Source organism: Ornithorhynchus anatinus, chromosome X1 (assembly GCF_004115215.2).
Source record: "Ornithorhynchus anatinus isolate Pmale09 chromosome X1, mOrnAna1.pri.v4, whole genome shotgun sequence".
NCBI classification, from domain to species: Eukaryota; Metazoa; Chordata; class Mammalia; order Monotremata; family Ornithorhynchidae; genus Ornithorhynchus; species Ornithorhynchus anatinus.
The window spans coordinates 73,332,108-73,346,489 of NC_041749.1; the positions used below are offsets into that span (position 1 = coordinate 73,332,108).

A 14,382-nucleotide genomic window follows, 5' to 3' on the forward strand; every position below is an offset into this window, starting at 1 on the left:
ATAATCAGTGTTCGTAGATCCTCCAGAAGACAATGATATCTTGATGAGATTTTTAAGCTTTGACCAGGGCTATTGGTAGAGAGTTATTTTCAATCAGTTTGGTTGGAATAAATAATAATAATAATAACAGTAATGGCATTTATTAAGCACTTATTTATTTATTTATAAATGGCAGTTATTAAACATTGTCAAGCACTGTTCTAAATGCTGGGATATATACAAGATAATTAGGTTGGACACAGACCCTGTCCCACGTGGGGCTCACAGTCTTCATCCCCATTTTGTGGATGAGGTAACTGAGACACAGAGAAGTTAAGTGACTTGCCCAAGAACACATAGCAGACAAGTGAGCGTGGCTCAGTGGAAAGAGCACGGGCTTTGGAGTCAGAGGTCATGGGTTCGAATCCCGGCTCGGCCACTTGTCAGCTGTGTGACTTTGGGCAAGTCACTTAACTTCTCGGTGCCTCAGTTACCTCATCTGTAAAATGGGGATTAAGACTGTGAGCCCCACGTGGGACAACCTGATTCCCCTGTGTCTATCCCAGCGCTTAGAACAGTGCTCTGCACATAGTAAGCGCTTAACAAATACCAACATTATTATTATTATTATTAAGTGGCAGGGCTGGCATTAGAAGCCAGGTCCTTCTGCTCTCTCTAGGCCATGCTGCGGCCATTTGCACCTCTAAAACCTACGATTTCTGTTTTTCATTTTTGATTAATAATGTCAAGATATGTTGAAATGCTTCATATCCAATACATCTCATCTTTTGTACATTTAAGCCAAATTTTAGCAATGTAGACATTTAACAGGTATTTATTTATGCTGAAACGCTTAGTTTTTCTCCAGTGGTAGTGTTTTTTGGCTTTACTTTTCTAAACAATTACCTCAATTCTCTAACACATTATACCTGTGAAGGGACATCTTTAACTTGCTTTAGAAAGTGTGTGTGTGTGTGTGTGTGTGTGTGTTGGGTTGTGTTTGCAATTTGTTAAATTTGCCAAGTTGAACAAACTCAAACTTACCTCAGGATGAAATCCATGACACGATTCTGGACGCCTTCTAATCTTCTGAGATTTTAAACGCTCACACTTAAGAGATTCATTATGTTTACTGCAGTTAAGGAGCAATCTTAAGGATGTTACTTTTGAACACTCAATGTTTAAGAGGCTATAAAATGAAAATAAACTCCTTCTGACTCCTATGCCATCCCTTCCAATGACAAAAAAAGACTCAAATAACTGAAGCAAAACCTTATTATAACACTGCTGCAATTTAGAATATCCCATTCTTCTAATATAACCCCTGATAACTTTATAAAATCCTATTATCCCATAGATAATTCAAATTGTTTGAAAAAAGTCAATGTCCCACTAATTGCATATCAAATAAAAAAACAACTTTTCCATCATTCTAAACATCTTTACACAATGACAAATACAAGCATATGTCAATGCTTTACTATCAGTAGTCATTTGGTCTTTCACAGGAAAGGATATACCTGATCTCAATCGGTGCCATAGTAATTGGTGATACAGACTCACAGATGCATTGGCTATCCACCACCACCATGAACAGATTGCTGCTTGGGATTTGCTGGATGACAAAGGACCTAGGAAAAGAAAACCCAGAAAGATTAGCAAAATTGTCCACCATACATAACAAAGGTATCCTGTGTGAGTTGTTATCCCTTGAGTTGGGTACAATTCACTTGATAGAATAGGTGAAAAAAGACAAGTTTAGAACACTGAGAAGAAAGATGAGTGTCCTTTTAGTCTCAATGTCTATTTCTCCATAACACCTGAAAAGTCCAAATTTGCATTCAATTGATAAACATTAAAATAGATGCATGTGTCAATTCAAAGTTCACCATTTACTCATGAGATTTACTTAAAAGGGTGTGAAAAGATATCTTGCTCCGGGAACTTCCATGTGTTTCTTCAAAACCAATGACTTTCAAGTTCTGAAACAACATGAGAACTTTAGGGTTAAACTATGCCTTTGGCAAGATCTAATTGCCCATATTAAGAAAAGGATTCAAAACATCTATGAATTCCAATTTGATGAAATACCGCTAAAATGCCTTAAAACTAGGTCAAAAAGTTGACTAGAGATTGACCATTCCCATATATTATTCCATGCAGTAGAATTAAATTGCCAGAAATTTCTTATCAGACTCATGTAACATTCTCTCAATCAGGAGAAAACTGCTTAATCTTGTTCCTCCCTTTTAACATATCACATGGGACGAGAACAAAAATGTCAACCACTGTATAAATAGTTTTTTAAACTGAAACACACTCTATCCTGTTATACGTTTAACCCAGCTGACTGTTTACAAGAATAAATTGTACAGCCCAATTGAGAGTGCTCTCTGAAACATGGATTAGATGAATACTACTCCTTAGGCACATATATATCATTCTATTCTAACTTGTCCCTGCTCTTTGATGAAACAAAATAAGAATATACTTCAATTGCCTTAAAAAAACTCATAGCTTATAAAAAGGAAATACACTGAAAATTTTAGGCTCAACTATATGATGAGTTGGGCAACTTTTTTCACCTATAATCCTAGGTTAGTTTTTTTTAATTTTTTTTAGAAATCATATTAGTTACTGAAAAGCCAAAAGAAATGTCAAGGGGAGTACTTTTTTTTTCTGATCATTAAAATTATTGAATGACTTTAACCAAATGTAATTGAAAAATGATCATTCAACCCATCTGTAATCTAGCAATTAAATCTCTATGTGAAAGTGTGCAGAGATGTAGTAATAGTAAGTAGTATTAGTAGTAATGGTGTTTATTAAATGTCTAGTAGGTAGAGTGCACTGTTCTAAGTGTTTGGGAAAGAACCAGAGGCACAATACAAGTTCCCTGCCTAAGAAGACTTTATACTCTAATTGGGGAGATAAACGTAAAAGTACGTATAAATATAGTACATGAAATCTATATTTGAATGCCCAATTGAATAAACAGCATATATGTATATAAATGCTGGGGATGGGTGTACGTTCCTAAGTATCAATATTCTCCCAAATGCTGAGTACAGTGCTCTGCACATAGTAAGTGCGTAATAAAATACCAATGATCCACTGATTAGAATTGATTGATAGGTTTGAAGAAGCATCTAGGATTAGTTGAAAGAGCATGGACCTGGGAATCAAGAGACCTAGGTTCTAATCTTGGCTCTGCCACATGCCTCTTGCTTGACCTTGGGTAGCTCACTTAACTTTTCTGTGCCTCAGTTTCCTCATCTGTAAAGTGGGAACAAAATATCTGTTCTCCATGTGCGACGAGAACTGTGTCCAATCAGCTTGTATTGATAATAATAATGATGATGATGGTATCTGTCTTTGTTTGGGTATGCAACAAGTATTTATGGTATAATATACTGGGTTGAAATTTAGAAAATTTATCTAAACAAATGGGCTTGTAGCAAGGGCTGAAATCAATATATTCATAGAGTTTTGACTTTTGGATTTGTAGGTGTGAGAAAAGATACCAACTAAAGAAAAGGAGGCATATCCCATAATAGAAAGAAAAAGCAAGATGCATGACTATTTCAGATGTTAAAAATAAATCGGAGTCCAATGCAATTCTCATCTCTCCAGCCACCATAACAGAAATAACCCAGATCTGCCATTCTTATTCATTATTGATTGAAATTTTCCAATGTAAATGTTGAGACATATTAAAGTGATGTTACAATTGCACTGAGTCTCATTAGCCTGGTTTCCTCTTTCATGTTATATCCAAAGACTATTCCTTCCTACTACAAGTTCTTGTGAAGATGGGTGCTTTGGATTCCTATCCTTCAGGCCTCCCTTCAACAAAGGATGAACTAATGTATCAGTGGCGCTAAAAAACAAGCAATCGAAGTCTAAGGCTATAAAAATGCACACACAAAATGAACAACAATAAAAAGGAAACCCTGCTTGCCCTAATTGGAGAAGATAGAAGAGGTCACCAGAGACAAAGTCATCCTTCCAGAAATGAAAAGCATAAGCACTAAAACAGGAAAGCCTAATGAGTGGTTATTTCATCCTCTTGGGCTCTGCTGCTTCCTGCTGTATATAATAATAAAAATAATAATAATAATAATGGTATTTGTTAAATGCTTACTATATACCAAGCACTGTTCTAAGCGCTGGGGGAAGATACAAGATAATCAGTTTGTCCCATGTGGGGCTCACAGTCATAATGCCCATTTTACAGATGAGGGAACTGAGGCACAGAGAAGTTAAGTTACTTGCCCAAAGACACAGCTGACAAGTGGCGGAAACGGAATTAGAACCCATGACCTCTGACTCCCTAGCCCGTGCTCTTTCCACTAAGAACATTTATTGTTCTTTAAGAGTATATTTGTTCTTCCTCCAACTTTCACTATCTATAAATAATTTTTTGTCTGTCTTCCCCAGTAGATTGAATGGTGCTTAAGGGCAGGGAACTGTTATACTCTACCAGGCCCTTATTATGGTTCCTAGAACTCAGGTGCTCAATAGCTGCCACTGATAGACTGATTGTGGAGGCTCAGTATCAAACAGTCCCCTCTAGACTGCAAGTCTGCTGTGGGCAAGGAATGTGTCTGTTATTGTATTGTACTCTCCCAAATGTTTAGTACACTACCTACAGTAAGCGCTCAATAAATACAATCGACTGACTGACTAGCAAACAAAAAATTAGGCAGGCCGAAAAGGAATTTGAAAAGCCCTTGCAAGGGATGCTAAAGCTAACAAAAAAAATTCTACAAACATATCAAAAGAGTAAACCCAACTAGAAAATCAATGGGAGTGCTTAGCAATGATGGGGGGAGGAGGGGAATATGCATTCAGGACTAGAAAGGAGATGGATAAGAAATTCAATAAACTCTTTACTTTAGTCTTAGGAAAATATTAGAGAAATTCCCTCATGGAAATTACTTCTTGTAGTAGACGTATTAGAAGAACCAGATCAAATTGTGGTCCCCACAATTTTAGACCATGGTGATGAACTAGTCATAATGAACTTAATGAATTCATAAATGGAATTTATGAAGTTCTTACTGTGTGCAGAGCACTCTAATAAACACTTGGGAGAGTATAACAATAGAGTCAGCAGACTTGTTCCTTGCCCATAAGGAACTTACAGACTAGAGAGGGAGATAAGCATTAAAGTGAATTACAGATGGGTATGTACGTAAGTGCTGTGGGGATGGGGGAGGGATGAATGTCAAAGTATTTAAGGGGTACAAACCCAAGTGTATAGGCAATGCAGAAAGGGAGGGCTTAGACAGGGAAGTGAAGGCTTAGTCAGGGAAGGCCTCTTGGAGGAGATGTGATTTTTGGAGGGATCTGAAGGTGGGGAGAGTAGTGATCTTTCAGACATGAAGGGGGAGCATTTTGGGAGTCAGAGGTCTCTGATTCTAGCTTCGCCACTTGTCTGCTGTGTGACTTTGGGCAAATCACTTCACTTCTCTGGGCCTCAGTTACCTCACCTGTAAAATATGGATTGAGACTGTGAGCCCCACAAAGAACAGGGACCTTGTCCAACCCGGTTTGCTTGTATTCACCACAGTACTTAGTAGAATACCTGGCACATAGTAAGCTTTTAACAACACAATTATTGCTCTAGACTGTAAGCTTATTGTGGGCAGGAAATGTGTCCATTTGGTATACTCACAAGTGCTTAGTACAGTACTCTGCACACAGCAAACACTCAATAAATACTATTGACTGCCCCTTTAGACTGTAATTTCCTTGTGGGCAGGGACCCTGTCTACCAACCCTGTTGCATGTACTCTCCCAATTGCTTAGTAAATGCTTAGTACAGTACAGTAGGTGTTCAGTAAGTGCCACTGATTGGGAGGGAGGTCTAGGCCGAAAGAGGACAGGGGAAAGGGACAGTGGTGAGATAGATTACATCAAGATACAGTGAGTAGGTTGGCCATTAGAGGAGCATAGTGTATAGGCTGAGTTGTAAGAGATCCATGAGGCAAGGGGTTGGAGAAGGAGATCTGATTAAGTGTCTTAAGGATGATGGTAAGGAGTTCCTGTTTGATTCAGAGATGAATGGGCAACTATTGAAGGTTTGTGAGGAGTGGGGAGGTGTGGACTAAGTGGTTGTGTTTTTTTTATAAACATGATCCATGCAGCAGAGTGAAGTATGGATTGGAGTGGTGAGAGACCAGAGGCAGGGAGGTCAGTGAGGAGGCTGATGCTGTAGTCAAGGTGGATCAGTGTAGTAGCAATTTGGGTTGAGAGGAAGGGGTGGATTCTAGAAATGTGAAGGTAGAAGCTACAGGACTTGGAGACAAACTGAATGTGAGGGTTGAATTTGAGAGACAAGGGTAATGACAATAATACAGGCTTGTGATACAGGGAGGGTAGTGATGCTGTCTACAGTGATGGCAAAATCAGGGGTAGAACAAGGTCTGGGTTGGAAGATGAGGAGTTATGTTTTGGATATGTCAAGAAGAGATGTCCTGGAGGTAGGGGCAAATTATTAGGTGTCAAACATCCATCAAATAGCTCCGAGGGAATACAGATGAATAAGAGGAAATTCTAGTAAGATAGTATAAGTTTTCATTTTAAATGGCCACTGTTCCAAAAGAGTGGGAAATGGACAATGAGATTCCCAGTCATAAGAATGGTTCCAGAGGTTATCCTGAAAATATTGGACAAATAATTTTCACTTCTACATCTGGAAAATCAGTAGTATCTAAAATTAAGATTGAGATCAGTGAGGCTTTAAAAAACACAACATGGTTTCTGTAAGAGTAAATCTTGCCTCACTAATTTCCTGGAACTCTTTGAAGGGGTCAGTTTACATCTGGATATCAGGGGACATAATAGACAGGTTTTCAAAAGACCTTTGACAAAGGTCCACACCAAACACTTCCAAAATAACTAAGTAATCATGGGATTTGAAGGAATAATTACAGTATTATCGTGTATAGACTATTTGTCAAATGCCTGTGCTAAATACTGGGGTAGATAGATAAATTCTGTTATGGATAGAAAACAGGCTAAAAGATAGGAAGCAAAGGGAAGTATAAATGACCAGTTCAGGATGGAGAATGGCAAAGAGTGAAGTCTATCCCAGGGATCAGTGCCATGACTAGATTTAACATCTCTTCAATGATCTTGGAGAGGGAATGTATTGTGAAATCTCTTCATTTACAGATGACACTAAGCTTTTCTGGGCTTTGAGTATAAGCAGATGAGGATAAACTGCTGGAAACTTCATATAGATGAGAGTGGGTGAAAAATGGGAGATAAGCTTTAATGTGAGCAAATGCAAGGTGATGAACCTAGGAAAATTAATCCGGATTAAAACACCATGATGATGGGTTCTGAGCTATCAGTCCTGCTTCTGGAAAGAGATCTGAGTCACAGATGATGATAATTTTAAAACATCTGCCCAGAAGCCAGCAGCAGCCAGAAGACCAACTGAGTGTTACACATCATCAGGAAGCCGATAGAAAACAAAACCAAAGATATAATTTTCCCCTTCATAAAACCACTGTTTGCCTGCACCTAGAATACTGAGTAGCTTTAAAAGTCAATCTTGCAATGGACATACTACAGTTGGAGAAGATACAGAGAAAATTAAGCAATATCATCAGTGAGCTAGATAGGCTTTTTTCTGTATTGAAGGATAAGGAAGTCATGTTTGAAGTCTACAAATCATAACTGATGTGGACAAGAAAACAGGTAACTGATGTTCACAAAATCTTAAAATCAGAGGATGAGGGCTCTCCCACTGAACCTTGAAGGTGGTAGGTTGGAAATACATGAAAAGAAGCTTATTCACATAATGATTGGCTGACAACTATATGGAATTTGTTACACTGGAAGTTGCACTGGCTGTTCAAGAATGGTTTGAAGGGGTCCATAATGTGTTAAAATAAAAATCTGGGGCATTAGTGGGTATATTCCCCTCAACATTAGGATGGATGTCAAGGAGGACAATCTTCCCACAGTTCATTTGAGCATTTGGTTGCTACCGCTGGAGACAGAATATGCTCACTTTGCCAGAATGTGGGTTTTCAGTACATCCTTTTTTTATGGTATCTGTTAAGTACTTACTATTTGCCAGGCACTATACTAAGCACTGGGGTAGATACAAGCTAATCAGGTTGGACACCATCCATGGACCACATGGGGCTCACAGTCTTAACCCCCATTTTACAGATAAGGGAATTGAGGCACAGAGAAATTAACTGACGTCATACGGCGGATCTGGGATTAGAACCCAGGTCCTTGTGACGCCCAGGTCTGTGCTCTATCTACCAGGCATTACTTCTTCTCACCTTTTGGCTAGACTGTGACAGCAGGTTGAGGAGAAGTTCTTCCAACAACATAAACTTGTTAAAGGACAGCATGGCCTTTACAGAAACGGTTGAGCACACAGGCAATTGCATATCTTGCATGGTGTCCAACATGCAGTAACTTAGGTACACTGGACTGAACGGGCAATAGGCCCAGTACTGGCATTTCCTATGTTGTCATTAATTTACATCATTTTCTTTCTTTCTGGGGACCCAAATATATTTTAAGGAGTCTGAACTGTGACTATGAGTCTCTCAGGTTTAGAAGCCATGGGGAAGCAGCATGACCTAGTGGATAGAACACGGGTGAGGGAATCAAAAGTATCTAATCCTGGATCTGTCAGTTGTCTGCTGTGTGACTTTGGGCAAGTCACTTCACCTCTCGATGTCTCAGTTACCTCATCTGTTAATTGGGTATGTGATCCCCACATGGGACATGGACTGTGTCCCACTTGATTAACTTGTATTAACCTCAGCGCTTACTACAGAGCCAGGTACATAGTAAGTACTTAATAAATACCATAAAAATATGTCTTTATGTTTAAGAAAAAAAGACTTTGAAAGTCATGAAAATGAAAGCAACAAATGACTATAAAAAAACAAAGGTCGTTGAAAATTAGGGTATTATAGCTAAGGTTCTTCCAATCGTTCATACAAATATGATATTCTATAAACGTAAAGGGTGATAAGAACCCATTCTCTAATCTGTAATGCAAGCATTAATCCTGAAAAACAATTCTGGCACAAGCCTTTTATTTTCAACTTCCAATGAAATGGAAATGATGGTGCATAAAGCACTCCAATAGATGTTGGCAATAAATGGTATGTTTCTTGAGGACAGGAATGGTGTCTTCTACTTCTATTAAGCTTTTCTGAGTTCCCAGCACATTGCTTAGCAACATTCAAATGCTGCTATTGATGATGATGATGATTTTTCTTAATAACAGCTGATAAAATCAAGATTCTCCCTTCAATCCCTTCTAGTCAGAGACCACTGGCAACTGTCATCCTATAAATGCACTATGATATTGCTTTCTGAAAGAGATGCCTCTAGGAAGGCACAGAAGAGGAAATTGATTCATTTGTGCTTAGGTGAACCTTAATAACCCCTTTGGAACCTGGAGGGTTTGACCTTAACTCTTCACTTCTTTCCTAATCCTTTCCTTTTTCTGAACTTTTTCCTCCCTAATGACATCATAGCTACTCTCTCTTTCCCGCAAATCTGCAATCTGGTGTCCTCTTTGACGACTCGTTTTTCATTTAACTCCTACATTAAATCGGTCTCTAAATTATGCCAGTTCTTCCATTTTTCCATTAAAATACTCCAGAGTCACATCTTCCTCTCCACCCTTATTCAACCTTGGTTTGACTTCTTATCGCTTCGAAGCAGTGTGGCTTAGTGGAAAGAGCATGGGCTTGGGAGTTAGCGGTCTTGGGTTCTAATCCTGGCTCTGCCACTTATCAGCTGTGTGACTTTGGGAAAATCACTTTGCTTCTCTGTGCCTCAGTTACCTCATCTGTAAAATAGGAATTGAGACTGTAAGCCTCATGTGGGACAACCTGACTACCTTGTATCTCCACCACTTGTCTGCTGTGTGACCTTGGGCAAGCCACTTAACGTCTCTGTGCCTCAGTTACCTGATCTGTAAAAAATGGGGATTAAGACTGTGAGCCCAAAGTGGGACAGCCTACCTTGTAATTCCGCCAGGGAATGTGTCCATCCTGATTTATTTGCAATATAATAATAACCTCAGTGCTTAGAACATTGCTTGGCATATGGTAGGAGCTTAACAAATACCATCATTATCATTATTATTATTATCATATTCTGGATGCATTATGGTTTCCCTAGTTCCATCCTCACCCAATTTCCATCTCTTCTACAACAGTGGCATGTATAATATTTCTAAAACCCACTAAATATCTCCAATGGCTCCCCATTGCTTCTCATGTCAAATACCATTTCCTGACTATTGCTTTAAAGATTCTCCATAAACTACCTCCTTAGCAATATGCTCTCTACTTCCCAGCTCTTGCTATTCCTTCCTCTCAAATAAATCTCCTAAATCATTCTTGGCTCTTAATAATCCTATCTTTGGTCCACTGCTCATTTCAAATGCTTGCAAAGGCCCATTTTCTTTCACTTTTGCTGGATTACCCTCCCTGCTCATATTTGGCAAACTATGTCCCTCTCTTAGAGTATCAACTCTGTCATAGCTATTGCACTTGCTTGGCAGTTCAGTACAGTACTGGTGCTTAGTACAGTGAATTGCAAACAATCAATCAATGATATTTATTGAACAGTTACTGTAGGCAGAGCACTATACTAAACACTTGGGAAAGTACAATACAAGAGTGTTAAATGTGATCCCTGCCCACAAGGAATTTACAGCTTGGAGGGGAAGACAGACATACAATAGTTTAGGGATAGAGGAAATGGTAGAGTATAAGAACTGCATCCAGTGGGTGCTTAATGAAAAATGATAATAATAATGGTACTTGTTAAGCACTTACTATGTGCCAAGCACTGTTCTAAGCTCTGAGGTTATTATTATATTATAAATTAATCAGGATGGACGCATTCCCTGTCCCACATTGGGCTCACAGTCTTAATCCCCATTTTTTACAGATCAGGTAACGGAGGCACAGAGAAGTTAAGTGGCTTGCCTTAGGTCACACAGCAGACAAGTGGCATAGCTGGGATTAGAACCCACGTCCTCTGACTCCCAAGCCCATGCTCCTTCCACTAAGCCATGCTGCTTCACGCTATGCTAATAGCTCTTAGAGTTAATGCTCATTGTTACAGAAGATGGAAAGAGTCAACAGAAAAAACATCCTAATAAATGATTATTAACAATAACAATAATAATGCTGAAACAATTATTAAGTGTTTACTATGTTCCAAGCACTGCACTAAGCACCAGGATAGATACAAGATCACCAGGGCCCACAAGTGGCTCACAGTCTAAGTAGGAGGGAGAACAGGCACTGAATCCCCATTTTGCAGATGAGGGAAGTGAGGCACAGAGAAGTGAAGAGACTTGTTCAAGGTCACACAACAGGGAAGTGGCAGATCCAGAATTAGAACTCAGGTCCTCTGACTCTTGGGCCAATGATCTTTCCACCAGACCACACTGCTTCTGAGGAAGGGAATTCAATAAAGAGGAAGATGGGGAGAAGGACACTACTATTCAGTTACTAGAATTTCTTATCCTTTGACCTCCACTTTTCCCAATCCAAAATCAAGTCAAACCACTAGGGGACTATCAGTTTAAAACAAAGTGGGATTCAAGCCAGTTAGGCTGCAAATTAAGTGAAATCCAGAAACAAGAGCGGTTTCCCATGACTTTCATTTGAACCAGCAACATTCAGATATCAATGTCTAAATTTTCAGGTTATGTTTAGTGTGGATATTACCTTACTAGCCATGGGAAGAGTTCCATGTTTGCAAAGTTAAGTGCAGTGATTAAGTGGTATCAGCCTATTGACTGAGCCTTTGTTGCACTTATTCAAAAATGAACTCAGTGAAAGCATTGTTAAATTCCATGGGTGGGAGTGCTGACCTTGAAACAGAGAGAGCATAAGGAGCACTAGGTAGTGTGCTTTGTGAATAAGCAGTGTTTATGCAGAATTTATTATTGAGCAAAAATTGTAAAAATGACTTCTATTCATCTTTTATCCTACTAAGAATTTGTTTTGCTTTATTGTGCATGTCCAGAACTTGAAAACAACTTTCAATAGGATGTTTGCATTTGCATTGTTTTCACAAGGCAAGTAGCAAAGGAGGAAGGACAAAATTTGACATCTGAAACAGAAAAAAAGGAATGAACGAGAACAAGCCAGTTTCCATTTCTAACACAGGCGGAAGTAAAGCTAAAAAAGTAAGTCAATAACAGACAGTTTCAATAAGTTGGGCATTATTTCATCTTCTGAGATTTCCTCTTTGGCAGACTCGCTAATAAACATAAGGCATTTCACTCTTGCTCTAATGGAGAGATAGAACTGGTTAGATCAAAGTATTATTGGCAGTTTTCTTGTAAATATATTTTAATAAAGATGAGTTAGAACTGCTATGAATGATGCAGTATGACACTAGGGATTCATCTCTTGACCCCAAGTCCTCTGTTACTACAGATGTTTTAGTACTATGGTTCGTATATTACAGCTCTCAGTTTATACTCTATTGGATGAGCCTTCACTGCCTCTGCATATAAACCAGTAGGACCAGACCTCATATTTCTAACTCACTGAAATATATTTATGTTAATAATGCATGTCTGATAGGCTCTGACAAAATCAAAGTATGAACTCTTTGACAGCTTAGTAATGACATATCCCCTCAACATGCATTTCAACTGCTGATCTCTCAAGAAAAGGCAGAAGTGATGTGGCAAGTTATGAAATATGCAACAAAGCTTTTATCTTGTTATTCTAATTCTGGCAAACAGAAGCTTAGATGACAAATATTTTTTGTCATTCAGAAATTCTATAGTGCAAAGTAGATATTTCTGAGCTACTTATGAGCTATTTGGTGCTTTAGGAACAGACTCAGAAAGTCCTCAGAAAGACAATCAGGACTCAGGCACAGCATTACATATTCTTTCTCAAAAGTCAATTCTATTGCCATTTTGATCCGTTATGTTATGCTTGAAATAGCAAGAACAGCCTTGGAGAGGCAACAAGATTCATGTAGACCTGGCAAAATAAGCAGCCCTCAAGTAAAACATTCAGAATAATAATAAGAAAATTCTGCAGCTACAGGAGAGTGACTTCATAGCTCCATTCTCAAGCCATCCAAGTGAGGTATAATTTAGAATACCAATGTAAGGCAAACTAAACACAGTTCAGCTAAGCTCTAGGATAAGGTGTCAGAGAAATCAGTGTTACATTTTCTTTTTGATTTGCATGGGATCCAGACAAACATCTTAGTTAGTTTTTTTCAATGCTCCATTTCCAAGGCACACTATATTCCTTGAGCTGGTTTGTACCACATATTTTACTGAGCACCACCTGTGCACAACATACAGTAATAGGCACTTGGAGAATTACAATGAAAATGAAAGACATAGTTCCTGTCCTCGAGGAGCTTATAATCCAGTGTGGGAATCAGATAGACATAAATTGTGAATATACAGAGGTACCTGGTGGAAAAATATAGTAACAAAAAGAGCAGGAATAAATGAATAAATAAATGGAGCAGGTAAATCCAATTAAGCATAAAGGCAAAGATGGTTGTAGGAGTTACCTGACCAGAGTACTGGAAATTAGTTGAAGAATGCCTCAGTAAATATCACTGACTGATTGAATGCTTCCTGGAAGAGGTGAGTTTTCAGTAGGCCTTAGAAGATGGGAAGGAATGTAATTTGGAAAACTGAAGTGGGAGTCCCAGAGAGTGTGACCAAGGGGTTGGAGACAGAATGTACTTTCCAAGTGCTTAGTACAGTGCTCTGCACAAGGTAAGCGCTCATTAAATATGATTGAATGAATGAAAAGAATCAATTGTGAATGAAAGGTACAAGCTGGGGTGCAACAGTTGAAGAAATTGAATATATAAAGAGGGCTGCTGGAGAATCTTGAAGTCAATGGTCAAGAGTTTCTGTTTGATGTGAAGGGAAATAGTTACTATATGCAGTGACTCCTTAGCCACGAAAATACATTAAAAGCCTTTAAAAATCAAACAGATCTCTTGTGAGATGTTGCTTAAATTTTAAATGCCAGCTAAATGGATGTCTATACTTTTAATTTAGAGCAGGGAAAGTAATCTTGAAAGGATTCTAATGCTATAAAGGGAGGCAAGATTAATAGGACTGTTTATCTAGGTGAATACATTGTTCGTATGCCACTGGAGAATATGGTGTGTGTATCTATCTATCTATCTATCTATCTATCTATCTATCTATCTATCTATCTATCTATCTATCTATAAAATGAGCAAGAGAAGTTGCTAATTCTGGCTCTTTTCTCTAAATGTGACTGTGCCAGGGAGCCTGAGGGGTGACAGGAGAAGCATGAGTTAGAATCCAGTTCTTAGAAAGCATGAGAATCATTTCAATGAATATTACTCATATACTTG

At 38.6% G+C, this 14,382-nt stretch overlaps 1 protein-coding gene across 2 annotated transcripts in view; it reads right to left on the reverse strand.

The window, feature by feature from the left end:
• The window catches only part of CACNA2D3 (calcium voltage-gated channel auxiliary subunit alpha2delta 3), a 1,019,762-nt gene that overhangs the window by 4,671 nt on the left and 1,000,709 nt on the right, over positions 1 to 14,382 (reverse strand). For both annotated transcript variants that reach the window (XM_029052259.2, XM_029052258.2), the window contains 2 exons: positions 1,498 to 1,610; positions 1,024 to 1,106 (listed from right to left, as the gene is read on the reverse strand). In XM_029052259.2, the coding sequence (XP_028908092.1) occupies positions 1,024 to 1,106; positions 1,498 to 1,610 (196 nt within the window). The remainder of the gene's footprint in view (positions 1 to 1,023; positions 1,107 to 1,497; positions 1,611 to 14,382) is intronic.